At 32.6% G+C, this 27,553-nt stretch overlaps 2 protein-coding genes across 4 annotated transcripts in view; both read left to right on the top strand.

Annotated features, from left to right (window-relative positions):
• The first annotated feature begins 2,178 nt into the window (after positions 1-2,178).
• Positions 2,179-3,369, top strand: LOC145328297 (uncharacterized). Its single transcript, XM_080171923.1, has 2 exons — positions 2,179-2,255; positions 2,511-3,369. The coding sequence occupies exons 1-2, from the start codon at positions 2,244-2,246 to the stop codon at positions 3,228-3,230; spliced, it is 732 nt and encodes a 243-aa protein (XP_080028049.1). The 5' UTR covers positions 2,179-2,243; the 3' UTR covers positions 3,231-3,369.
• A 13,262-nt stretch (positions 3,370-16,631) lies between these two features.
• LOC145328292 (hepatocyte nuclear factor 4-gamma-like) overlaps positions 16,632-27,553 on the top strand; it is a 68,197-nt gene continuing 57,275 nt past the window's right edge. For all 3 annotated transcript variants that reach the window (XM_080171917.1, XM_080171918.1, XM_080171916.1), the window contains exons 1-5: positions 16,632-16,755; positions 20,174-20,397; positions 20,796-20,867; positions 25,424-25,484; positions 26,718-26,752. In XM_080171917.1, coding sequence (XP_080028043.1) covers positions 16,722-16,755; positions 20,174-20,397; positions 20,796-20,867; positions 25,424-25,484; positions 26,718-26,752 — 426 coding nt within the window. In that variant the 5' untranslated portion in view covers positions 16,632-16,721. The remainder of the gene's footprint in view (positions 16,756-20,173; positions 20,398-20,795; positions 20,868-25,423; positions 25,485-26,717; positions 26,753-27,553) is intronic.

The following is a 27,553-nucleotide window of genomic DNA, read 5'->3' as shown; positions in this document are numbered from 1 at the left end:
TTTTAATTTGACGGACAGACAAGCAAATAAAGAAAAGTATATCGTAACAGTTTTTAGTCTGAACCCAAGATCTCAATAATTACAGAAGCAAATGGTTTCTCCATTTTAGGTAAGCTTCACATAGGTCCTATGATGATTTGGGTTATCTTATTTTTAGATTCAATCTTTGGATGGTTCAAAGCTATTTTTAAACCCTCTCTGCCGCTACGAATACAGGTAGTAGATATAGTATAACAGATATAGTAACAGTAGCTTTTATAGTTACATTACATAAACACCAAATAAAAGATACAAAGCTCCGCCTTTTCCTCATTGGTACCAACCTTAGACAGCGGACATGGGGGGGGGGGACTAAAAAAGGGGTACCATGGGGGACGCATGACATTTAGCCCGCGGGGGGTAACCGCTTACAAAAACGATACATTTAAAATGCACATGGTAACAGATTACAAAAAAGTGTTCATGTAATTTCGCGGCTCACTTTTCTTTTGTTTTAGAGAAGATTTAGTTCTTGTATAACATGTGGTTGCACCCCTAGCATCTAGGGGCTCTATATTTGAAATAATATGGAAGAGCATAAGAATATCCCAAAACCATACTAGACTTATTTATAAAAATAAATAGCCAGGACACATAAGAAGCTTCGCTGTAAAGGAGAACCATATCAGTTCTGCGGTAAGCATGATCCTCTGCTACATATTTTGAAAGTTTACTACTTATTACTAATATGATGATTTTTGTAATACAAGTTTTATTATTATTATTATTTTATTTAATTAAGATTTAATTTATATAATTTTGGATAGAAATACAACTTTGCTTTGTTGTCTTCCTTGTTTTTTTATTTGTACATCTAAAAAACATTAATTTAAATTAAATATACTTTAAAAAGAATTTTATACTTTTAATTTAGCTGTACAGCATAATGTACATTTTACTTTTTTAGATGTTCGCCGTCAGAAAAAAACGAAGGTTTGGTTGCATTTAAAAGAAGAACCACAGTGGCAGAAAATTCATAATTATGCAATCTTTAAATTTTATTTAATTTATGATTATTGATAAAGATAGAAAATATTAAAAAAAAAGAAAATGATAGACCTGATTTTAGATTTAAATTATAATATGATTTTAAAAAAACTTGTATTTTGGTACAATAGTATGTACTATTTTCTAACTGTGGCATAAAATACAAAAAAGATATACTTTAAGAGTTTAGATATACTTTTGGAGGCTTGACTTTTTTGTGTTCTTAGTCTGTCCAATATTACACAAAACTATTTCTAATCATTCATCTGCTGATAAAAAGGGTAAAGAGTGGGATTCTCTGACAAAAAGGAAAGGTGGTTGATTGAAAATGTTTTCATAAAATAGGAAAAAAACGAAAAGTAAAAATTGTATGATTTTTAATGTACTTCGATTTAGATATAGGAAAAACACAAATAAGTAACAAAATCAATAATGTGCAACACATTTTTCAGTTTTGCGGAGCCGTATGATTTTGGTACGGCTCCGGCTCCAGCAAAATATGGCGGCTCCACGGCTCCCGGCTCCGGCTCCGCAACACTGCATTTTTTACAATGCACATTTCCTAATTATATATCCGTATAGAACATATCATATTTTTAGCCTACAGGGATTCTAATTGGTTGAAAATAATGAAATGTTAATACAGAAGATGCCAACATAGTAATGAATTTTGTTTATTTTGAGATGCGGGGGTGATTAACCAATAAAAGCCAAGACCAAAGCTTCACCTACACGAATCTACATATTTTTTTTAAAAGCGAAGCTTTTGTATAATTAGAGTCGGTCTTTCAGTACGCCCGTTGCCTCTTTTTGTTAATTTAGACATGTTAGAATTGTCCTATCGATTTCAATAATGATTCATATAATAGATGGGTTTTATATTCTTTGTCATACTTCAAATTAACACTGATATGTTACTTTACAAAATGAAATGTCCTTTTTAAAGTTTTAAGAGTTTGATAAATATTTTCAAAAAGCTTTAATCCTATTATTTCTATTTACTGTTAATTGGTCAATTTATAGCTTTATTGAAAACCAATAAATCTACTGACACTTTGAAACACCTTCAAGGATGACAAAAGTAATTGGGATTAAATGTTAAATGACTTTGTAAATTAGAACATATCAGCTATTTACACTTTATTGGTATAAAAACTCGGAGGGTGAGAATTGTAAAATCAGTAGAACATTGTAGCTTGTCTCACACAGAGTTAATCATGAAGTCTTTGGTAGGTCTTTTATCTTAATTAAACTTTCCCTAAAGTTTCAAATTACAGGATGTCGTTTGAAATATAATAATTTTAGATCCATTTAAGAACCTTATCTATACTAATACTTTAATGGATAATAAAAAGGATAAAACACTCAAAAAATATTAATTTTTTGTGTTTTTTTTTTAATTTAAAGAAATTGAAATATTCTGGCGATATCTTTTTCCGTTTTGGATGGATTATAAATCATACTTTATTTGAAATATTTTTTAGGCTGTTGTTGCTTTCGTATGTATGGGCGCTGCCGTTGCCCACCCTGGCTATGGCGGTTATGGCGGTGGATATGGTCATGGTGGAGGACGCAGTCACGGCGGTCACGGCGGTCATGGCTATGGTAAGAGATCAGCTGATGCTGACGCTGGCTTTGGCTATGGAGGCGGCTATGGCGGTGGATACGGTGGTGGATATGGCGGCGGTCATAGCGTAAGTTATGGCGGCGGCTATGGCGGATACGGAGGTGGATATGGCGGCTATGGCGTTCATGGACACTATGGCAAGAGATCTGCCGATGCTGAGCCCGAAGCTGCTGCCGTTGCCGAGCCCGGATATGTCGGCTATAGTGGATATGGAGGCTATGGACACGGAGGCTACGGCGGTGGATATGGCGGCGGATACGGAGGATACAGCAGCTATGGTGGCCATGGAGGCCATTATGGAAAGAGATCTGCTGACGCTGAGGCTAGTTATGGCGGTTATGGTTATGGCGGTCATGGTGGATTCTCCGGCGGTCATGGCGGTCATGGTGGATTCTCCGGCGGTCACGGCGGTCACGGATACGGCAAGAGATCTGCTGATGCTGACGCCTCTGTCGGATATGGCGGTTATAGTGGATATGGCGGCTATGGACATGGCGGTTATGGAGGCGGATACAGCGGTGGATATGGATACGGCGGCGGTTATGGAGGTTATGGCGGCTATGGCCATCATGGTTAAGCTGTCGCATATAAATTTGAACAAGAGTTCAGTGTTCTTTCTCTCTCTGCTTATACAAGAATTGTTAAGCCAAATTTTAGCTGTGATTTCAATTGTAAAATTCAATCTGAGTACCAAAATAAAGAATAATATACCTAAAGATATTTTCTCCTTCCTATAAGTAGCTTAATTGTAAGAATCTTAAGCTTTTATTTCATTGGCCAGTTATTTGATGTAAATCCACAATGATGATACACAAAATAACCCCTTCTGTAGATTACAAATATAGGTTGAAACGTTTGGGCACTCAGCTCAATTAATTAACCAATCAAAATTCCATTAAAGTCCCTAAAATTGTTAATTTAACGCAAAAAGAAAACGTTATTATAATACTTTGTTGACGATTGTAATAATCAGCCCAAAGCCCTGTAAGTGTGCTTTTTCGTACTTCATGTAAAAAGAATAATGCAATACGTCGACAGCAAATTTTATTTGATTATATTATTATCATCATGGTGGTAATTACGTTGACTTTATTGCATTAAAAAGGTTATAACTGACTAATTATCGGCATAAGTATTTAATACCGCCATTCAGGGGACATTAATCTAAAAAAAGTTACTGGTTTTCCAAAAATTTTAAAACACGTTATCTCATTCGTTTTTCACATTTTGATTGAGTAGCTGAAACTTGCATTGTCCAATACACCAAATTATTTGATCTGAAAGCGGTGTAATTGTGTTTATTACAACTGGAATGTATATCAATTTACCATCCAATGTTATTCTCTTCAGATCTTTGAAGATATTTTAATTAATAAGAGATATTAAATGGATGTAAAATATAGGTGGATATTATGATGAGGGAAAATTGTCGTCACTTTAGCATGGCCGAAGCGTTTTAAAAGTATTTTTTTTATTGGTCATCTGGTAATAACCCAATTTAAGTTTTAATATATAAAATATATTGTACAGTTATAAAACCTAAAAAGTTTAAAACTTTTAATTTCTCGACAGGATAGATCACTTTTATAATTAGGTCATTAAATTTTGTAAAGAGCCGGGAAATTATGAGAATATGGTAGAATATTTTTCAGGTTTTAACATTGGATAGATTATTACTTGAATCTTACACCAGATTTTCATGTTCTCTTATAAAGTAAAACCGCAGCTGGCAAAAATAAAGATTCACCCTTTTAACCATCTTTTCTACCTCATCCTCACCGTCCTAATGCATGCACGGACTGGCCAATAAATGTGATCCGTATTGACGACAATTATTGTCCTGTTATAATATCCACGTATATTCGACATCCAATGGTTGAAATCTTGTTCAGACAATATCTAACACTTGCAGGAATATGGTATCCGCGTATAATTTTTTGTCTCAATTTTTATTCTTTTTTTCACGACAAAATTTCTCAAATATTAGCTCTTTTCTCAAGAGATAAGGTTTAGGCTATTTATTTCTAACATTAATCACCTTCTCAAAAAATACAATTAAAACAAGGATGACAACATCCATGAAAGCGAAGCACTGAAACGGTAGGACAAACGGACATTAACACTTATATAGTGTCAGAACTGAATAATCAGAATGTAAATGTATAAATGTCGAAGCAAAATTGTAAGTAAACTTGTTGAAAAACTGCTTGATACAGAATAATGTTTATGAACATACTTACATTTTTAGGACTTGATTATAGAGTTGCTTCGCTTATAACATTGTACTTTGTTGTTCCAGGAATCGGTATACCAAAAATCAGATCAATCGGATTATTAGATCACAAAAAAAGTAAAAAAATCAACATGTTTAAAATGGACGTACGGACATTCTGGTAATGATTATATAGTTCCTACGCTTTCTAAATCGTAACTAACTACTACAGGAATCACCATGCAAAGTTTGAAATCAATAGGACAATTCTAACATGCCTAAATTAGCGAAAAAAGCTATCCGTTACGGACGGACGTACAGACGGACCGACCCTAATTAAAGAAAAGCTTCGCTTTTAATAATTATAGAAAAGCTTCGCTTTTAAAAATAGCAATATTCCCCCTAAAAAGTCCATTTTTTTAATTTGGGAAAAGACAATAGAAGATGAATTGTTGTGGATCCATAATGATGATAAACATAATTACCACTTATGCGTATGAAAATTATTTAAATTCTTGTTTGAAGCAAACAATCTATATAAAAGTACCCAAAGTGTTTGAGCCGACAAATAAGATAAAGTGGTTGTGTGTAGAACTTTGGATACCAGTTTGATTCCAATGTTCCTTCCCTCTCTGTTGCCGTGACAACAACAATTTATTTGTTCAGATACAATATCTCTGTTCTATATAATGTAGTATGAAAATAAGACATCATTATCATGCATTTAGAAAATTGAAAATTTTATTCATATTCATTTTTTAAACATTTAGTAGTTTTAAAATCTCGCTGAACACGGAACCGATCGAGTTCTCATTTTAAGCCATTTATTATTAGGTTAAATACAAAGTCCTGATATGGCTTTCAACTTTTTTGTCCCACTTGCTTATTACTCATACAAAGGCCCTAAAAGCATGCTTCATATTATACTAGCAGCTACGCCCCTAGAAGACTCTAGGGGCACTTAAGGTAGGAGGGGGAAAAGTCGACCTCATCCCATTATAAAAAAAATTTTAGGGGGGAGGGGGTGAGAACATCCTCCTCAAAAATAGTTTAAAACCTTCCCAGGACCTATAAGAAGCTTCACTGTAAAGGAGAACAATATCGGTTCAGCGGTTAGCGAGATCCTTCGGGACAGACAAAAAACGCTTACTACTTTATATAAAAGGATAGCCCGAGTAATATTTTTAGTAGCGAAGCTACTCTATTATTCACTTTGTCTGTCCGTCAGTCCGTAACGCTATTCTAGATAGTCAGATGAAATTTTTAGTGAAGATTCCCATTATACATGCCCATCTAATCCATACATTGTTTTTTTTCTGTCTGTCTATTATTTGGGTGCTAGATTGATTCCTAGAATTTTACGTTTTCTTGATTTTCTCAACTCCTTTTTAAGATACAAAGCTGAAATTTTCAGGGAATAATTAATATTATATTCTACATATTTTCCCTAAGTTTGATTAAGATTTTTAATTAATTGGGGTGCTAGATCGATTCCCAGATTTTTAGGTTTTCATGGTTTTCTCGATTTCTATTCAGGATTGACGACTGAAATTATCAGGGATTGAATATGCTCATGTTCAACATATTTTCATCAAGTTTCATTACGATTTGTCTATTAATTGAGGTGCTAGATCGATTCCTAGATTTTTAAGTTTTTATGATTATACGATTGCGTGATTTTAAAGGCTTGATAATTTCTCTATTTTACCAAGATTAATGTCTATTGTATTAAACTGCTCAATTGTAATATTTTCCCGATATCTATTCATAATTTTTGAGCTTCGCTACTTTTGGATGTTGTCATCCTTGTTTTCTAGTTAATTTTTCGACTATTGGCTTTGCCCCTAGAGGTCTTTAGGGACAATTAATAATTTTAGTTGTTTGAATGTAAAAACAAATCTCCTTTGGGGGGTGGTCATTTTTTTCCAGGGGCGATTTCTCTTGAGAGGGTGATGGTTTCCTTCCCCCCAAAAAAAACGATAAACCTTCCTAGGATCTATAAAAAGCTACACTGTCAAGGAGAACCATATCAGTTCAGCAGTGGGCGATATCCTTCGGTAAAGACACACAGACACAGATCCTGTTACTTGTACATAAGGATTAAAGATTCCTTAATCAGGAATAAGGTATAACCAACAAGCAAAATAAATCTAAAAAATATTTGGGGGGCAAATGGAGAGGTCGTTAATTTTACGATGTGTTGCCCCCCAACGACAGCTGAAAAACACATATAGGTTTCGTGTTTTTTTCCGAATTAATTTCGTTATTGGTATAAGCTGTGCCATAATAGTATGGGCGTGAAGTTGTGTGTTTGAGTCAAGTACTTGTAACGGCTGGACCAATCTCCTAATTTCAGTGGAGCCTAGTTTTGGTCCTTTCCAGCCTATTTGGAGCGTGAGAATAGGTCATCCCCTAAAGGACATCCCATTTAAACACCCCCTAAATTTGTAGTTAGAAAAATTCATTCTTTCCCCGAGGTTCTTAATTGGAAGGTTTTTAAAATTTTTTTTGAAGATTTTTAAAATTCTAAACTTGTCCTGGAGAGAAATAGTCACCAGAGAAAAAAATAAAATCTGTTTTTAACATTAAAAATGTTTATTCAGAAATGTTATTTCTAATCACTACCATGGCAAGGAAAGAATATTTAAAAAATAACAAATTTCCCCTAAAATGGTGTCAAAACAAAATTCTTAATTATCTATTTTTGAAACAATTACAAAAAAACATTGGAAAAGTCACTATGGGCTAGATGCAAAGCCAATGAGCAAAAAGAAAGAATATGTTTCTTGTAACTATATCTAACTAGATATCTTCTCCAAAATAGTTTAAAACCTTCCCGGGATCAATAAGAAGCTTCATAGTAAAGGAGAACAAAATCGGTTAGATTAGCGAGATCCTTCGCTGCAGACAAAAAAACTTACTGCTTTATTTAATAGGATTAGATGTCTGAATGAGCATCTTAATTCCAATAATATAATTTTGAAATTAATTTATTTTAGATTAAATACAATGCGTGTTTCTAAACGTGGAGATGAGCTTTTTAATAACTTAGTAGCAGCAAAGCAACTCTATAATCATTTAAATTAGGTTGCCATTTTTTCGAGTTTTTCGAGCAGCTGTCTTATTGTTAATGTTTCGCAGCTGCCAGCTTTTATTTTAACGGCTAGTTTTTAAAGAAACTATTAAAGTTGTCATTTGTTAGGCACGTTTTTTTAGTTAAATTAGGTCTTAATAGCTATATTAAACTTTATTTAGTTTGATATAATATAAGTTGCAAAATATGAGATTAAAAATAATGTTAGATATGTTCCTAACATATGTCTAAAAAACGTGAGTTGAATTTTTCTAAATAAATTGAATTTTGATAAGAAAATTTATAATTCCCAAGAAAAAAAATCATATTATTTTTTAAAAAGTGAAGCTATTCTATAATTAGGGACGGTCCGTTTGTCAGTACGTCCAAATAGTTTAGCTGTTTTCTTTAATTTAAATACGTTAGAATTGTCCTATCGATTTTAATCGTTACCTGAAAGTCCTTAAACTGTATCATATATTTTAGCAGTTTTGCAACACATTTACTTACAAGTTTGTTTAAACTTATGCATTAATATGCTTATTCAGTTATGACAATCTACAAGTGTTAATGTTAGTTTGTCCTTCCATTTCGGAGCTACACTTTTAGGATGTTGCATACTTGTTCCATTGAAAAATCAATATAACAAGAATGAAATAAAAAATGCATAGGAAAGAACCTAGTAAAAATGTCTGACTCTGATTATGACGTAAAAAAAAATTTGCCAATTAGAGGCCAGTATACACTGTAATTGACCAATGGTAAAATTTATAGTGGCCTCTCATTGGCAAATTTTTTTACGTCATAATCCGAGTCAGATACTTTTACTAGATTCATAGGAAAGAATACCTAAAATTTGTAAATTAAATGTTTGATATACTTTTTAAAATTCAAAGTTTTTTGTTATTTATTTTCATCTGCAAACAATATAAAAATTTCAAGTTTATATTGTTTGTATCATAATAACCTTATTTTTATCTAGGCCTATGATTTATTTTTTAGTAGCGAAGCTACTCTATAATTCACTTTGTCCGTCAGTCCGTCAGTCAGTCCGTCCGTAACGCTATGGAGGAAATGGGATTTACTCAGCTCCTATAAAAGATAGAAAGCTGAATTTTTTTGACAACATTCCCATCATCAAGGAGCACAATTAACTATAAAACATCAATGGCGGTCGGACGGCTTTTTAGCAGGTTTTAGGCTATTTTTTTATTTTCCACATTTTTCCTCATATCTTTGGTGTTTATGGTCCGATTTTCAAAATCTTTTCAGTTAGATATATCAAAATTAAATTTTCCGTCGTTTGGAGAACCAACAATGACGGTCAGACTGCCTTTTTGCAGGTGTTTGGCTATTTTTATATTTTTTACATTTTCCCCCATATCTTTGGTGTTTATGGTCCGATTTTCAAACTTTTTTCAGTTAAAGATATCAAAATTAAATTTCCCATCGTTTAAAGAAAACAACAATGACGGTCAGACTGCCTTTTTGCAGGTTTTTGGCTATTTTTATATTTTTTACATTTTCCTCCATATCTTTGGTGTTTATTAATCGATTTTCAATTTTTTTCAGTTAAAGATATCAAAATTAAATTTCCCGTCGTTTGAAGAAAACAACAATGACCGTCAGTCCATCCACGAAATTTTGTGCTTCGCTACTTATGGATGTTCTCATCCTTGTTAATGCTTTTATGACATGATTATTGATTATGACAATTAAAGCTTATTTTATCCTCTCCTATTATAAATTGAGATTTTGGGTATAGTCTCTTTCATGGCAATTCTGCTTAAGTGGCGTTTCTTCGTATTTTCGCAGTAGCTTTTCCCCTATTTCTAGCCCATGCGGGGGGCTCTTACTCTAAGGGGCCAATTGCCTAGCCCTGTGGGGCAATCACCTAACCAATATAACCTAACCTTACCTAAAATAATTTATTAAAAGCCCCTTAAGAGGCGCTGCCACGAAAGGGACTATACCCAAGATTTTTTTATCAGAATTTTATGATTTCATTTCAATAACCGTGTATTTTCACAATGCACATAAGCCCTTTGATTTTATTTATTATAATTAAGTCTTGGAATTGTATTATGCTATCTTACTTCCCCTCGCTTTCCTTTCAAATAAAGAACGACTAAATGCTAGGGGCGCGGCCCTAGTTTAATAAAAGCAAAACTTTTATGCACAACTGAATTTTATATCGAGACCAACCTCCTTATGAAGAATCCCCTTTAAAAAAGAGGCCGAAACATAAAGAAAACCTGCACCAATTCATATATAAAAGTAACAGAATGTATATTTGTCTGTCTGGCTATTTGTAGCTCAAGACTTTGTCAAACGTTGGACCCATATGGTTTTTTCTTTACAGTAAAGCTTCTTGTGGATTTAGGTAAGGTTTATAACTATTTTTTGGATGGTACATTCACCCCTCTAAGACAACCCCTGAAACCCCTTCCCTCTTGGGGCGTAGATTTGTTATTTATTTAAATTTAAACGTTGAAACTCTTATATAATTTGTGTATTAATAAATCTTATTTTTAAGCTTCGCTTTATGAATTGTTTAGTCTCTTTCCTTTGATAAAAATCAAGAAGAAATTGAAATTTTGCATTCCATACAAATTATCATTTTTTATTTTTCTGTTAAATTTCTTTATCTTTTTAAGTTACAGAATACAGCCTTTTAAAAGCAAACAAATTCGATTAAATAAGAATTAATAGAATATGCTTTATTTGTTTTATCCTAAGTATGTATCATAAACAAGAATGACAACATATATTAAAGCGAAGCTCTAAAACCGTAGAACAAATAAATATCATCAAACTTAAGTAGAATATGGATATAAATTGTAAGTAAATATGTTACAAAATTGTAGAAATACAGGATTCTGTTCAAGAACATTCTTATATTTTTATATGCTTCTCTTATAATGTAAAACATTTTACCTTGTTGTCCCAGGAATTAATATCTGGTAACTATTATAGAGTTGTTAAAATAACTTAATCAAACCTAACTTTGAATTATCATGCAAAGTTGGATATCGATAAGTCAATTTTAACATGTCTAAATAAACGATAAAAGCTGTCATTTCCAACGTACCTACCATAATTATAGAAAAGACACACTCTTAGTAAAGCCAGTTATAGTTTTTCAACTAGTTACATCTTTCAATGAACATGTGTCTCACAAAGAATTGTTGGAAATTTTTAATTACTGTGCTGGATAATTGATAATTTTGTGAGTCCCTGTGTATCAGAATTTTGTTATCACATGTCTCAATATAAAAAAAGTGGGGATTATATCATCGATAACTTTAATTAGAGCTGACAATTATAATAACAAATACAAATATAGATTATTAAAGTTTTACTTTTAGAGAAACTAGCAGTTTCGCCCCTAGCATTTAGGGACTCTGTATTCAAAGGTGTATAGAATGGGCAAATAAAACAGCCTAAAACCACCAAAGGGCTTAAGTCGAAAAAAGAGCCAAAAACCTTCCCAGAACCTAAGTGAAGCTAACCAAAAGGAACCAATTATTTCAGTAGTTATCTAAATCTTAAGCTGCAGACAAAAAAAATTACTTATCTATATAATAGGATGATTAGAAATGGATTTAATTGCATCCACCCACAATCTATACTTTATTGTTTCTAGCATTGAACCGTCTAAAGATTATATAAATAACAAGAATGATTATATCCAATACACCTGAGCTGCAAGCTGTGTAATGGGTTGAAGTCAGAGCTCAAATCGCTTTGAAAATAGCATTTACTGCTGCAATGTATATGAACAACATTAATAGTTAGAATAGAAGGAATGGCGTTCTCCTCTTGCCTTGGGACCTACTGCATAGGTCTAGCTCTACGTTGTTATCTACTTGGGTATTAATGATAGGTAAATATGAGGTTAAAGAGTAAATAACATATCTATAATACAAAGTAGCTTGATGTCTGTCCGTCCGTCTGTCCGTCCGTCTGAAGCTTAAGATCTTGGTAACCACTGAACCGATTGGATTCTACTCTTCAGGGTATATACCTATTGGTCCTGCGGTGGTTTTAAGCTATTTTCTTGGGGGGTGGGACACCCCCATGCCCCCCAAAAACAAACCCCCCCCCCATTTTTTTTTTTTTTTTTTTTTTTTACAAATTTTACGAATTTTATGAATTTTACGAATTTTACGAATTTTACGAATTTTACGAATTTTACGAATTTTACGAAATTTACGAATTTTACGAATTTTGCGAATTTAATCGCAAAATGTTTTCCTGCTGGGTAGGTGCGAAAATTTGTGATCCGTTCTGCTGGGTAAGTAATAGAAGATGTAATTATACCTATTGGGGCAAAGCCCCTAGAGGCTAGGGGCGAAGCCACTAGTAATATATAAACAACAAAGATATGTTGAACCCAGGGGCCGTTATTCAGCAAATTAATTCCATTTGAAAGGGCTGAAAATTTTTATATATTTGGATAAAAAAGGGAAGTTACGTAAGAAGAAGGACGTGGGATGTGGGAAAATTTTCACTTAAAATCGATTGTCAGAATCCTGATTCCTTGTCATTGGATTAACCTTTCTGAGAAAAAAACAAAGATATTCCTGATACTGTCACACAAAGATAACAAAATTATTTAATTTTTTTAGTTATTTGTTAATTCTGAATTTAATTACTCTAAAACTTATAACTCCGGATTTATCTTTGCCAAGGAGTATATACCTAAACACTGCAAAATTAGGGATTTAATAAGGATGCTTTAATTGTCACAAACAACCTTTCTTAACTATTTCTAATGTAATTGGGTGCTAAATTTTCTAGATTTATGAAATAATTTTATTTTCAAATTTAACCTATTTGTTGAAAAACCTCATAAAAGTAATCCTTGGTATTTTGTTCTTAGGCATACATCACACACAGTCGACCTTTGGCTAGGACAGGGGGCAAAGGTGCTGAGCCCGCAGGGGCAAAGGTTCAGTTATATCAGGGGGTGTTTTCCATGGTTAAAGGTTACTTTGCATATCACACTTTATATTTGCTATGTGTGTGTGTGTGTGTGTTTGTGTGCGAATTATTTTTCACATAAGGGTGATAAATAGTTATAACAGTTTTTACATATATGTCTCTTATGTTATCTTAAAGTTGTATATTTTTAAAAAATAAATTAAGCATTAAAATATAAAAATTGAAATTGATACGATTTTATTATTATCTCAAAAAAAACTTTGAACTTGAAAGGCTGCTACCTGCGAAACGGCAGAACGTAAATGTTATAAGCTGCATAGGAAGGCCTTAAATAATCTGAAATAGCCAAAATCCAAAAAGCAAAGAGAGTGACAACATGAAATAAGTTTTTTTTCGCGGGTTAAAGTGTGCTGCGAAATAACTGTGCTTTATTAAGTTTTGACTATAACAGATTATTTGGAGGCCTTTTTAGTTGGATACAATAATGGGCTGTTCAGCTGTTTAGTCATTATCAGCATTTGAATTATTTGTTGTTGAAATACTCGATTCCACGAATATTTTACAGTGAAATGCTTTTGTTACTTTTTTGTTATAGAATTATTGCCTCGTTTTGATTATCATTTTCAAAAAAAGGATTTGTCTTGTATTTGCGTTCAAATGAAATCGAATGTTTATCTGAATTAATTTTTGTTTCACGATTGAATCATTTGATTGGTTAACATATTCTAAATAGATTGGTCATCTGATCTAACATAATCAATTGTACTGAAATACAAATTTGAAACACCTTACCTCCAAATTCTGTCTTATCTAGTTCTTGGGGGAGAATATTAGTGTTGATTTTAAAATAGCCAAACATAGAAAATTGTTTCTTTTAAAACAAAAATTTATATTTTAACCCCTTACAGTCGGGCCCCTTGCCGCACCTTAATCAGTCTATTATCTCACTTCCTATTAGAGCTAGAGGGCTAAATTTTGTGCAAGTCCCCTGTGTTATGATGAATTATAGACCTTAAGTAAGTCAAGGTCAATTTTCGCTTCCTTCACCCTTTTATTTAACAACCTTTGTTTTTAGGTCCTTATTTACTTATAAATTTCAAACGGCTGTAATTTTTTTTATTTTTGAAGCTAGAATAAAATTTTTTTTGCAGAAAATGTTTATCTTTATGTAAATTTTATATTTTAAATATCAAAATATAATTTCAGCGGCCGCAGCTGTACTTGGCAGCTGCAAGCCGCCGCAGTCGGCTGTCGGCGGGAAAACGGCGGCGGATCTTTATGAAATTTTAAAACATTATGTAGACATGTAAGATAAGCTTAAGTTTGAAATTTAAAGTCTCTAAGTCAAAAATTGCGGCCACAGGAGCCTTTTAAAGATTTCTGGAGACCTGGAGGATCAGGACCTGCAGGATCATACCTGGAACCTAAAATTGACTTGAACACCTGTATTTATTATGAGGATGTACTACTAGAGGATATTTTAGTATTTTGGTAAGATAAAATGCTTTGTTTAAGTCAAAAAAATATTTTTGCTCTTTACCTGGATGACCCTGCCAGGTTTGCTGGCATCCTGTGCCCGCCAGGATGGAGATATTTAAAAAATTTCAACTCTCAGTTATGTCTCATACCCACACTTAAAAAGTCAAGCAGTTTGGGCTCTTTATCTTTCACACACAGAAAATGAGATAGAAAAAACCGGACCGTTAAGGGTTAATGAGTTATTATACTATTTGTCATACTAATAGGTTAAAAGCAGAAAAATTCAAAATTCTTCAAAAAAGACCAACCCCTCCTTTTAATTTCTTGGTTCTATACCCTACATCCACACCCCTTTATCCCATCCTCTCCCTTCCTACTGGACGAACGAACTGAACAATAAATGAGTTCCATATTAATAACCTAAATTGACGTCAAATTTCCCCCTGTCAATGAATCCACGTATTCTATATCCATTAATGTCACATTGTCACACATACGATATGGAGTTTTTGAGTGAAAGCAAACTAAATAAAGTTTTCAGACATTGTAACACATATTCCAGTATGGCTCCGCAATGATTAAAAACGATTCTCAGCCATACCGAAAAATCATGTACAGAATCGAATAACAGAAATTTTCCACAAATATTTTTTTTAAAAATAATAAAATTAAAACCAGTTGTGTCATCCGAGGCCTTAAAATTGTCTTAAACCTCTCTTGGACCTAAGTGAAGCCTCACTGAATTGGATAACTCAATCGGTTCAAAAGTCATCGAAATCTTAAGCTTCAGGCAAATAAATCATGCTACTTTATATTCTAGGATATAAATACTAATTGTATGAAAATATTTCTCAGCTTTTGAATATTTTTTGTTATTTTGTAAGAAAACCACCAAAGCTATAAAATTCATCATCAGTTCTCTGTTTGTATAAACAAAATATCTTGTTCATTATCTTAGAGATTGTCAGGGAGGAAATGGATATTGGATTGAAAATAACATTAGTACCCAAAGTTTTGGAAACACTTTTCTCGTAAATTTGTTTAAAAACTTTGGGTACTTTTATCAAATCTTGATTGGTTGATTGATTAACTAACAGTTTAAAAAGCATCTAAACAATACTATCTAAAAAGGGAGTAATTTGTTGATGATAATTGTGGGTTTACATCATTTTATAAAAAATATCTTATCCCTAAAGATCCCTGGGGTGGGGATTATAAATCATATTTTTATTTAAACACACATGGAGTGGTCAGCAATCACTTGCACATTTTCAGCTTGAGAATATAGCGATAAGGATGCCCTTGGATCTTAAGGAATAAGACAATTGACGATGAAATGATGTATCTAACAATATATGATATATAAAGATTTCCTTTTTGCATGTTAAATTATTGATGAAAAAGATTAAACAATAATAGCGTAAACCAACCAATCAAAATTTTAGTCCCACCCTTGAGTAACAGTGCAATATCCCAATTCTAAAATAGGGATTTCGCAGTAAATAAGAAGCAGCTTATTTTGCCAATAAAAAAATGACGTCATAAATACAATACAAGTAAATAAAGATAGGCCAATATAGATTTTTTCATATGGGCACTATAAGTTGTTTCAGTTTATAGTATGTAGTATGCGGTTCTGATGATTTGATAATAAGTTGATATATCTTGTGGAAGAGATGACACACTATACAGATTTTATCTATAGACATACATTTTGTATGAAAGGGACATGATACATTTGTTTTATTGATAATAGTTTCAACGAGGATGACAACATCCATAAATCAAACAGACAAACTTATAGTGACAAACATAAGGAATCAAAGCATAGAATACAATTTTTAAAATTCCTAGGAATCATCATTTTAAAAATCAGATGAATAGGATAATTATATTATACAAAAATTGTAGTCTAAGAAGTTTAAAATCAGCATGTTTTAGATGAATGCATGGACTAACTGTAATCATAAGTTGCTACGCTTTCTAAATCAACCTTATTTGTTACAGGAATTATCATACAAAGTTTTAAATAGATAAAACAAGTTTAATCTTACTTACTTAAATTAACAAAATAGCTATCCATTTCGATTAAAGACTTTTGCCGTTGTACTTAGGTTTTAAGAAGAAAAAACTATTTTAGACTATAAAAAATTTTGATGTCATATCATATGAAATAATGTGTTTCAGCTTATTAATATTAATAATGTATGTATATGAAAAATATGAAAAACTTCCCGTTTCATAAAAATAAATTTCTTAATAATTTCAGATAAGAAGACAAACCAGCACATGTTTGGATTTTGATTCAAGAAAAAAAACATATTTGAGAATTGAAATTAAGATGAACTAGAAGAGAGATGAGTGAAAGCAGTGGAATTATAAAAGTTGAAGGTGCGCCATTTTAACATTTTTTTAGTGGATTTTTTTTCTATTCTGAATGTGATATATAGTTAGTGAAATTTCAAAATTTACATGCACATTTCATTTAGTGAAGTTGCAAGAAAGAATTTTGTGATTGTATATGATTGTTCACAACAGCAGGCACTGTTTTTGTCAGTTAGCAAAATGATCTATATTCTTTTGCAGATACTTTGCTGTGTTTATATTTCCGACGCTATTATCAAATTTTAAAGACCAAAAACAAAAGGTTCTCCGCCCTTTGGTCAGAGTTACGTAAAGCTCATGCCCCCTATATTTTTTTTATTTTATCGTATGACTAGTTTTATTTTACAAAATTCAAAGGTCAATAATTAATCTTTGAACTGGACTTAAGCAATGCGTTGAAATTTACGCAATCCTTATATAAAAATGAAATAATCTATACATAAAAGTAACAAAATGCCTACCTGTCTGTTTGTATGTGTGTCTGTACCTAAGGATTTCGCTAATCTCTGACCCCCCCCCCCCTTAACAAAATTAAAATAGTTTTTCTATTTAGAACTAAAATTTAAAGAGGGAGGGGGGTCGACTTAGAAGTCGGTACACTCATCAAAACAAGGCAATCTTTAGATAGACAACCTAATTAAGTGATTCATCAGTTTTTAAGACATTAAAAGACATAAAACATACTTTCTTGTATTAGAGATAATATAAATATATGTAGATTGTAGATATTTTTTCATTGCATATTTTTATGTTTTGTGCACTCCTAAATTTTTCTTCTAAATGCCACTTATGAAATTTTAGATTTAGAGTGTAGATAGAGACAGACATTTCTAAGAAAATTACATTATGATTAAAAATAGGTATTTTTCCTATAACCAATAGTATTGTAGTCCGATGAGTTATAAGAGGGCAAGTATGAAAAAAGAATGAAGGGGAGGGGTATAGTTCAACCCCTTAAAGAAATATGGCAGAAAAATAAGTAAATTTCGATAGCTATCCCATTTCAAACTTTGTGTGGAACCCCTTGAGGCTACAGAACAAGCCACTGCACTATAAAATAGATCCTTATTTTCAACTTACAAGCTAAAATTTCTGCAGATGACATAACCCTTTCCCTGAAGGAGCAAACGTAACAAAAAAGATTATTGTTTAACATCACGTTGGCTTCTCTTGAATAAGGATAAATTGATAAAAATTGGTTTAAAGCATAGCTATACTACAGTAGGATTAATATGTCTTTCAACAATTACTTTTGCTTTTTTCATAGACATAATAACCAAGTATCTTTTACATTTTAAGGATTGACTTTTATTTACTAGAAATGTTTTGCTGCGCTTCTTTGGATGTAATCATATTTGTTATATTTTGCATAAGAAATTTAGATTACAAATTGATTAATGCTTTCAGGAAATTTGACAAAACCATGTACGTGAACAGGATGAAGTCTTTATGGGGAAGTTTTCCCCTTTTTATCAGCCTTTACCCCCCCCCCCCCCCCTACATCTAAATATCTTCAGCAAAATCATTTTTATTTTGATGATGCAAATGCTATACAATTATAATACTTTAAGATCAGCCTCGCTCAAGTTGTTTCATTGTAAAAAAACTGTTTTAAACACCATTAAATAAATTTCATTTGTAAAAAAGGATAGATTATCTATTTTGCTTATAAGGAAAGAGGTCCTAGCCATTTCTATAAAAGATGTCTTAGATGAAGGTTATTGGCGCATTTAGAAACATTAAAAGAATAAGAAAAGCTTTTGAGCGATGTTAGCATTTTGAAAAGTTAAATTTTGCTATGATATTTAAAATGTTAACCTAGTAACAAAAATAAAGAACTACGCGCACCTTGTAATTTTCTTTATTACATATTATGCACGTTTTCGTCATTCAGAGAATATAAATGGTTATTTGAAGCACAGCTGCTCCATAATTTATTTCACGGTTAATTATAAACGCTTAGTAACCTGGACAATCCCTAGGTCTTTCTTTGATGTAAATCTAAACCAAACTTGCTACTGAAGTGCATGATTACGGGGCCAAACACAACAATCTAAACAAACGCTTTGATTGTACGACCCTTATCCAAAAGTCTTATCTGTGCGTGCATAGAAATGAAATGCGGCTGTGTTTAGTCTTCCTCCTATTTTAACCAGTATTGACGCAAACCTGACATAGTAGCAGTAGCAACAAATTTTTAACGTGAATTCTACTGATATCCAAATTTATACGAACGCGATTTCACATTTGTTGACTTAGGTATAATTTAAATTCATTAAACCTTTTTTTCTTGGTTAAAACAAACAGTGTCCAATTTTTTATAACTATGATTATGATCCACAAAAAGGGTTATTTTGTTTATCATGATTAAGGATATGCTAATTACATTTCGTATACTTAAGAACCATTTTTGATATATTAGTATTTTTACATTCTAATTTTGCATATTATTAACCGTGTTGAAACAAGGATTTGTTACATGTAATATGCCACCTATAACAAGAAATTAACTTTCTAGATGTTATCAAAATATTTTTTTTTCTTCATATCATTTGATAAATAGATTTATCATTACTTGGACCATACACCAGATTATCATTTACTCTGTGAAACTTGTAGTTGGCTAAAATAACTATCCAACACCCCATCCCCTTCTACTAGATCAACGAACTGACCAATAAGTGATGTCCTATGTCTATGTTAGCATTCTGATATGAAAATTTCCCCAATGTCATAATATCCACGTATATTCTATATCCATTTCTGGTTAGTTGTACTATCATGGTTTATAATTTGAAAGAGATGATAAATTGATCCTTGCAAAAAAGAAAGCAATATTTGTACGTAGCTACAAAGTACAACTGCATAAAGATGATATTCATATTTTCTGAAAATAGAGCTCAAAGCAATTTCTAGCATTAACACAAGCAGCGCAATTCGTGTTCTAAAAAGAGTGCATTAAAAAAAAAATTAGTTTTGGGCAAAATTTGTTATCTCGAAGCTCAAAACAAGCTTTGATGCAAATGCGAATAAAAATATCTAAGTTAATAGCATCATGCTTTAGTATTTCTAACAATCACAAAACTCTTATATTTTTTTAACACAAAGTTATGTTATAAAGGTTAACCTCCCTCACTGTAAATGTGTAAGTATATAAGTAAATATTGTTATTCATTTCATCTACATATATGTATAGATTTATTGTTTGTTGACGGATTTTTAAGATGAAGCAGCAAATAGTGTCTAATAAAAAAAGACGTCATACAATTCAAATGACCAATGATATGCCAGTTTACATTCATATTAACTAATGGTAAAATATATACTGGCCTATCATTGGTCATTTGAATTGTATGTCATATTTTTTATTAGGCACAATTTGCTGCTTCTTTTAATATTATTAAAATAAATCAACCTTATTTAGGCGGAGGAGTAATTCACATGTCTTCAGCCCACCAAGGAGTAATCCACCATCACGTGACCCATGCCCCATCTCCTACACATCACGTGACCCATGCCCCATCCCCTCCACATCACGTGACCCATGCCCCATCACCCCCCCATCATGTGACACATGCACCCCATCCCCATCCTCCAGAAACTCTGCACCCTCCGCCTGAGCCACCCCATCTTATTAACACGGCACAGGTTAGCAATCTTTTAAGTTACTAGAAGTTGCGCCCATAGAGGTAAAAAAAAAAGAATTTGGGACATTTTTTAAGGGGATACCTTACCTCTGAAATAGTTATAAATCATACCAAAACATATAAGAAGCTTCACTGTAAAAGAGAACCATATCGGTTGAACGGCCATCAAGATCTAAAACACATACATTGAGACATCCTGCTATTTTTATATCTGAATTCTTTTTTTGGGTGGGTTGGTCAGTATAACTCTTCTAATTTTTACATCTAATGTAAGCACACATTATTAGGCATTTTAGGCTTTGGATTTTTTAAACATAACAAAAATATTATTATTTTTATATAACTTGATACTGAATATTATAATTTACAATTTCATAATTAAGCTGTTTTTAATTTTAGATTGAGAGTGAAATATCAGGGCACTACCCTGCAGCCCCCTTGAATCCCCCAGTGCTTATTCCTAATGGACAGGTACATATGAAGGTTTTTAGTAGGGCTCGGCGGCTGCGCGTCAGCCACAACTAAGCCTCACATTTTAACCCGTTTGGAGGCTTTAGAAGTTTTTAATGAGAGGGATTGATATATTTGGGGCAGGTTTAGACTATAGCTGATTTTTAAAATGTTAAAAGTAAGATTAGGCTTATAGGCGGCTAACGCACGGCTCCAAGTCCTGGTTTGTGTTAAATCCATATGCGATATGAGGAATAGTTTTTTAGTAGCTATCTAATTATTACTAAAAATCATAATATATTACTGTTTTTAGTTATTGATATACATATTGAACAAAAGAATATAATTTTTGCAATAAATATTAAGATATAAAAATTGGAAAGAATTTTAATGAATATAATAGATTTGAAATCTGCATAAAATTTTAAGGAATTTTTATAAAATTCGTTTTTTGTATAATTCTTTATCTATAAGCGCAAATACAAATTAAGTTAAATAATTTTGACATCTGTGATTGGTGGATTGAAAACTATCTGCGCCCTGATTGGAGAAGCTTAAGTGACGTACATCATTCAACCAATTAGAACGCAGGTAGTTTCCAATCCACCTATCCTATTGGTCAAAATTTATTAACTTAAATTGGATTTGCGCTTTTAAATAATGAATTATATAAAAAACGAATTTTATAAAAAATCCTTAAAATTTTATGCAGATTTCAAATCTATTATATTCATTAAAATTCTTTCCAATTTTTATAGCTTAATGATTATGTTCATTATAGATAAATTTAAATTTAAAAATAATTCTAAATTTTGAAAGTACATTTTTTATACCTAGTATCTTCGATTTTTGCTTAAAAGATTATTTCAACCGCCTATGTTTTATTTTACAAATAATGAATGAAATAAATATTTTTTGTTGTTAAAATGTTTTTAAAATGATATCATATTTGTAAAAAAATAAATTCAAATATTTTTAGATAAGCTTTATATTTATAAACTTTTTGGCTTGTGTAATATTAAATTTTTATCTTCTTATTTTTATTTGTTTAAAATACACAGAGTTATATGAAGAGATGGCCAGTCGCAGCCGCAAATTATTTAAAAATTGGCAGAAGTAAACTATTATTTTAAACCCTGCGGGTGCCTTAACCCCTAGCCTATACCTGTGGTGTCAAAACCTTAGAGGGCTATTCAAATTTCAATTTAAATCAGCTTAACCTAACATAGAGTAAAAAGCAAACACCCGAAATAAAAAAAAATATGTAAGGTTTTGGTGTGTGGGGAGGGGGGTGTTCTTTTTTACTTGGCATATTGAAGGAAACCGCCAAAACTTTTTTTTGAAACATCTACAGCCGCACACTATTAAATAAGTTGCCACTTCTCCGCAGACAAAATAAACGGCTGCCTATCCCTAATTAAATGATATCTCTGCGTTTTATGAATGAATAATAATATTGTATATCATCGAAACAGGATAATGTTAAGGAATCTTCATTTATCTGATTAAATTTTAAAAGGATGTAATCATGATCAAGAGCAAAGATTCTCCATATCCAGTTTTAACATTTACATATTATAACAAATTCACATATTATAACATATTCCACAATGTTATTGATCTAATATAAAAGAACAAAAATCTATTTCAATGCAGAATTTAATTGCATTTTTATATTATACTAGCGGCTATGCCTCTAGGGACTAAATCTAGTGACGGATTTAGGGGTAGGGAAGTCTACAATTTTGATTTTAGCTTTAAAAAAAAAATAGAATATAAATGTTTTGTTTTTTTTTGGGGGGGGGAGGCCATTTAATCTAGGGTCGTTTTATCTTGAGAAGGTGGATATGCCCTTCCCCACAATAGTTGTAAACCTTCCCTGGACCTAATAAGAAGCTTCACTGTAAAAGAGAAAAAGCTAACTACTTTATAAAATAGAATTGATAAATTTTTTGATTTGTAAATTTATCTTGTATCATAAACTGTTATAATTCAAATTTTGGCTTCTAAAGTACTGAATTTTTTGTCTCAATCCATAACTTTACATTTGGGCATTTGGCAGCTCATAAAACTTGCCTAATACGCACTAGCTTATCGAGAGACAGTCTATACTTAAGATAGCAAATGAAACAACCTTAACAACAATCACGTTATCTAATTCGTAGGCTCAAAAACTTTGGGTACTTTTATTGAATTTATATTGTGTTGGTGTCCCAATTTTTTTATTTTAATCTACAAAAAGGGTAGTTTTATTGATCTTCATTGAGGATGTACATCAATTTATTTTATCGTCTATTATCCCTTAAGACCGTTGGTTATACGTGGTTCCAAGGACGTCCAAGGGGGGGGGGGGAATAAAGGGGTGATTATCCCCCCCCCAAATTCGTTTTATTTTTCATTTTACCCCTACCTTGGAGATGCTGTAGGTACCCCCAACCATTAAGGAGGGGAGTAAATACTCCCCCCGAAATAAGTAATAACTAACAAAAAAAATTTGGCGCGCTTCGTGTGCATTTTTACTGCCCCTGGGTGGTTTGCTAACAAATTAATGGAAACTACCAAGATATTTGAACATGTTCACCGACGACGTAACACGTCATTATTTATACATATTTTTATGGAAGCAGTGTAACGTGCACCGCCTAAACTTGGGAGCGAGGCTTTTTTATGTTAGTAGTTTTTTTCTTCCATCCGTTCATTCATCTATAATACAAAGTAGAACGATGTCTGTCTGTTTGTTTGTCTGTCTGTCTGTTTGTAGCGAAGGATCTCGCTAACCACTGAACCGATCGGGTTCTCCTTAACAGGGTAGATTCTCATATGTCCCTGGAAGGTTTATAACTATTTTGGGGGAGGGTACCACCACCCTCCCTAGAGAAATTAAATTTTTTTAAAATTTCTCAATTTTAGAAAGAGAGTTCAACGAAAAACAAACATCAAACGTAAATTTTTTTTACTTTTTCTTTTAAAATCTAAAATAAGAAATTGAATTACTAAATTCGACTCTCTCCTCCTCAAGTGCCCCTAGAGGCCTCTAGGGGCGTAGCCGCTAGTATATATATAATGCATAACAATTGAATGTATAGCATACAGATTCTTGAATAAATAAGTGAGGTATCATTTTGTCAGAATATCAATTGAGTATATTTACAAGAACATTTTGCGTAAGTTTTGATTTTTGGATAATTCCATCCTTATTGATTACGTAGTGTCGGTTAAAAAAATGCAATTTTTTTTATATGTTAATGGTTAAGACAGGATGTTAAGTTATGTTTACTCTGACTTGGTTATAATTTGGTTCTAAAATCTGGAATTAAAACAAGGATGACATCATTCTTTAAGTAAAAGTTCAATAAAAGATCTCAAAGCATTCACAGCTATTGATGCACAAAATATTATTCTTGGGGATGGCTTAGGATGTTAGTTTAAAGATTTGAGCCTTGGAATGGTTTTAGGCTATTTTTCTGCTCCTTCCTTCCCTCTTTCGAATATAGAGCCCTTAACCCTTTACAGTCGGGCCACTTGCCGCACCTTAATCGGTCGGGGGAGGAGGGGGCAGTCAACGCCCCCCCCCCCCTATTATCTCAGTTCCTGTTAGAGCTAGAGGGCTAAATTTTTTTGTGCAAGTTCCCTGTTTGATAATGAATATCCGACCTTTTAGAAGTCTAAGTCAATTTTCGCTTCCTTCACCCTTTTATTTAACAACCTTTGTTTTTAGGTCTTTTTTTACTTAAAAATTTCAAACCGCCTTAATTTTCTTATTTTTAAAGCTAGAAGAACAATTTTTTTCCAGAAAATGTTTATCTTTATGTAAATTTTACATTAAAAATATCAAAATATAAATTTCAGCGGCCGCAGCTGTACTTGGCAGCTGCCAGCCGCCGGAGTCGGTGGTCGGCGAGAAAACGGCGGCAGATATTTATGAAATTTTAATACGTTATGTAGACATGTCAGAAAAGCTTAAGTTTAAAATTTGAAGTCTCAAAGTCAAAAATTGCGGCAACAGGAGTCTTTTAAAGATTTCTGGAGACCTGGAGGATCAGGACCTGCAGGGTCATACCTGGAACCTGAAAGTGACTTGAACACCTGTATTTCATATAAGGAGTACTACTAGAGGATATTTTAGTATTTTGGTATGATACAATGCTTTGATTTATCTGGATGACCCTGCCAGGTTTGCTGGCATCCTGTGCCCGCCAGGATTGAGATATTAAAAAAGTTCCAACTCTCAGTTATGTGTCATACCCATACTTAAAAAGTCACGCAGTTTGGGCTCTTTATCGTTCACACACAGAAAATGAGATAGAAAAAACCGGAGGGGTGGGCGTTTAACGCCCCCCCCCCCCCCGACCGTTAAGTGTTAAATGCTATGGGCGCAGCCGCTGATAATATATTAAAACATTAAGTAGAATTTACCATTTCAATATAAAACCATATCGAAATCAGAGATTTTAAAAAAATCGTTAGATTTTATATGGAAGGAAAACCCTTAAAGGAGCAAATTATTAGAAACGTAAGATAAACCTAGATTGACTAAGAGAAAGAGTCCATAAAAAATATAGCATGTCTTTTTTTAGGGTTCTCTTCACGATGGTGCACATGGACATCACATGCCTCCAGCTTCTCTGTCACCTTCAGGTAAATTCCATTCATGATGGTGCACATGGACATCACATGCCTCCAGCTTCTCTGTCACCTTCAGGTAAATTCCATTCATGATGGTGCACATGGACATCACATGCCTCCAGCTTCTCACTCACCTTCAGGTAAATTCCATTCATGATGGTGCACATGGACATCACATACCTCCAGTTTTTCTCTCACCTTCAGGTAAATACAGAAGCGATGGAAAGTGTCATGTGCGACGTCATAAAAATATGTCAATACATCTCTTTTATGGGGAATTCCTATCCAACTTTTCCTCTCTTCCCTCCTTTTTAAATGTATTTGTCACGCATGACACTTTCCAACGCTTTGTAAATTCATACAATCGGCGGTGGAAAGTGAAAGACACACATCAAATCCCCCCCCCCCCCCTTAACTTTTTAAAAGCTTTCTATTATTTGAACTTTAAAAAAAGTTTCACAATGGTCAATCGATAGTTTTTGCTAGTTTGTCCCTTCAAATATAGAGCTATAATGCTGGAGGCACAGCCGCCGTTTGTAAACAATTAAACGAAAAAATACAGGGTAATACTAAAGCTTTTATGAGTTAATCGCTGAGAAATTATCATAAGCATTTATAAAACTATTTTGCACGTTTTAATAAAATGAGCCAAAATAAATAATCCACAGATTTTTTTTCATTTTTTGCTAAGAATTAGAATTCTGCAAATGTTCGCCAAAGATTATTTCTCCAAAATAAAATCTTCTTATATCATTTATAAAATGGAAAGCTTTTTACAGGCGAAGCTTTTCCATGATTATTGTCAGCCCGTTATACGTTAGTTTATCCCATATCGTTTATTTTGGCACGTTAGAATTGTCTTGGTATGATAATTCCTATAACAGATATAATTATTACCAGAGTCTGTAGATTCATTTTAAAAATGTATATTCTATGTGTTAGACCCCCCCCCGGCCCCCCCCCCTTCCAAAAAACCATCCCGTTATATAAAGTAGTAATGTTTTTTTGTCTGTAGCTTAAGATTTCGATAACTTTAAGTTTTTATGGAAGCTTCTGATAGGTTCCTGAATGGTTTTAGGCTATACAATTCTTAGTTTGGTTTTATGTTATTTTCCTACATTTCTTACTCCTCTTAATACATAGCTCCTAGATGCTAGGAGCGCAGCCGCTAGTTTAAAAAGATATTTACATATCTCAGTTGATATTTATAGCAAAATTTAATGTAATTTTAATTATTGCTTTTAGGAATGGGTTTGCCAAATGATCCAGATTCCCCTAGGGTAAGGCATAAAATCCTTATAATAAAGTAACAGGCTCTGTGTATGTCTGTACCAAAGGATCTTGCTAACCGATAAACTGAAATGGCTGTCCTTTACAGGGTAGCTTCCCATAGATTCTTTGATGGTTTTTAACTATTTTAGGATTTTGGGGATCGCCCCTAGAAAAAATTTCCTCCTGCCCCCACAAAAAAAATATTTGATTTATCTTTTTAAAACAAATATGAAAAAGATGTGTCTATCCCCCCCCCCCAAAAAAAAAAAAGACCCTCCAAATAATTTTTTACATTTTTAAAAATCTAAAAAAAAATGGGTTGTCGATTTCAACCACTGCACCGCTTAAAGTAGTAAGGTATTTTTGGGTTAGAAGCTTTTTATTTCAAAACTTCGAACCGATTGAGTTTTACATTTTAGGTTTCATTATTTTCAATTTTAAGTTTTGGGATGAATGTAGGCTATATCTTTGAATTAAGAGCCACCAGATGCTAGAGGGACAGCCTCTATTTATTTAAAGACTTATAAAAGCTGATCAATTTTTTCACATACTAAACTTTTAAAGCTTTTTTTCAGTTGCAAAGCTACTCTATAAGTTTTGTGCTGAAAAGACACCATTCTAATTCACTCTACTTGCATTACTTGTTCTTCTCTTTAAATGCTTTTTTCTTTACCTTTCCTTTCCTGTCTGTTGTTTTTCTCCTTTCACATCATTTAAAAAGAATAAACTCTATACAATCTGATGAGTGTTAGTATTCAAGTGTTAGCGGATGCCAAAAGAAAAACTAATTCCAAAAAGAGTACAATTTT

This window comes from Acartia tonsa, chromosome 9 (genome assembly GCF_053477335.1).
Source record: "Acartia tonsa isolate MP-2025a chromosome 9, ASM5347733v1, whole genome shotgun sequence".
Lineage (NCBI taxonomy): Eukaryota > Metazoa > Arthropoda > Copepoda > Calanoida > Acartiidae > Acartia > Acartia tonsa.
This window is presented reverse-complemented; position numbering and strand designations above follow the sequence as displayed.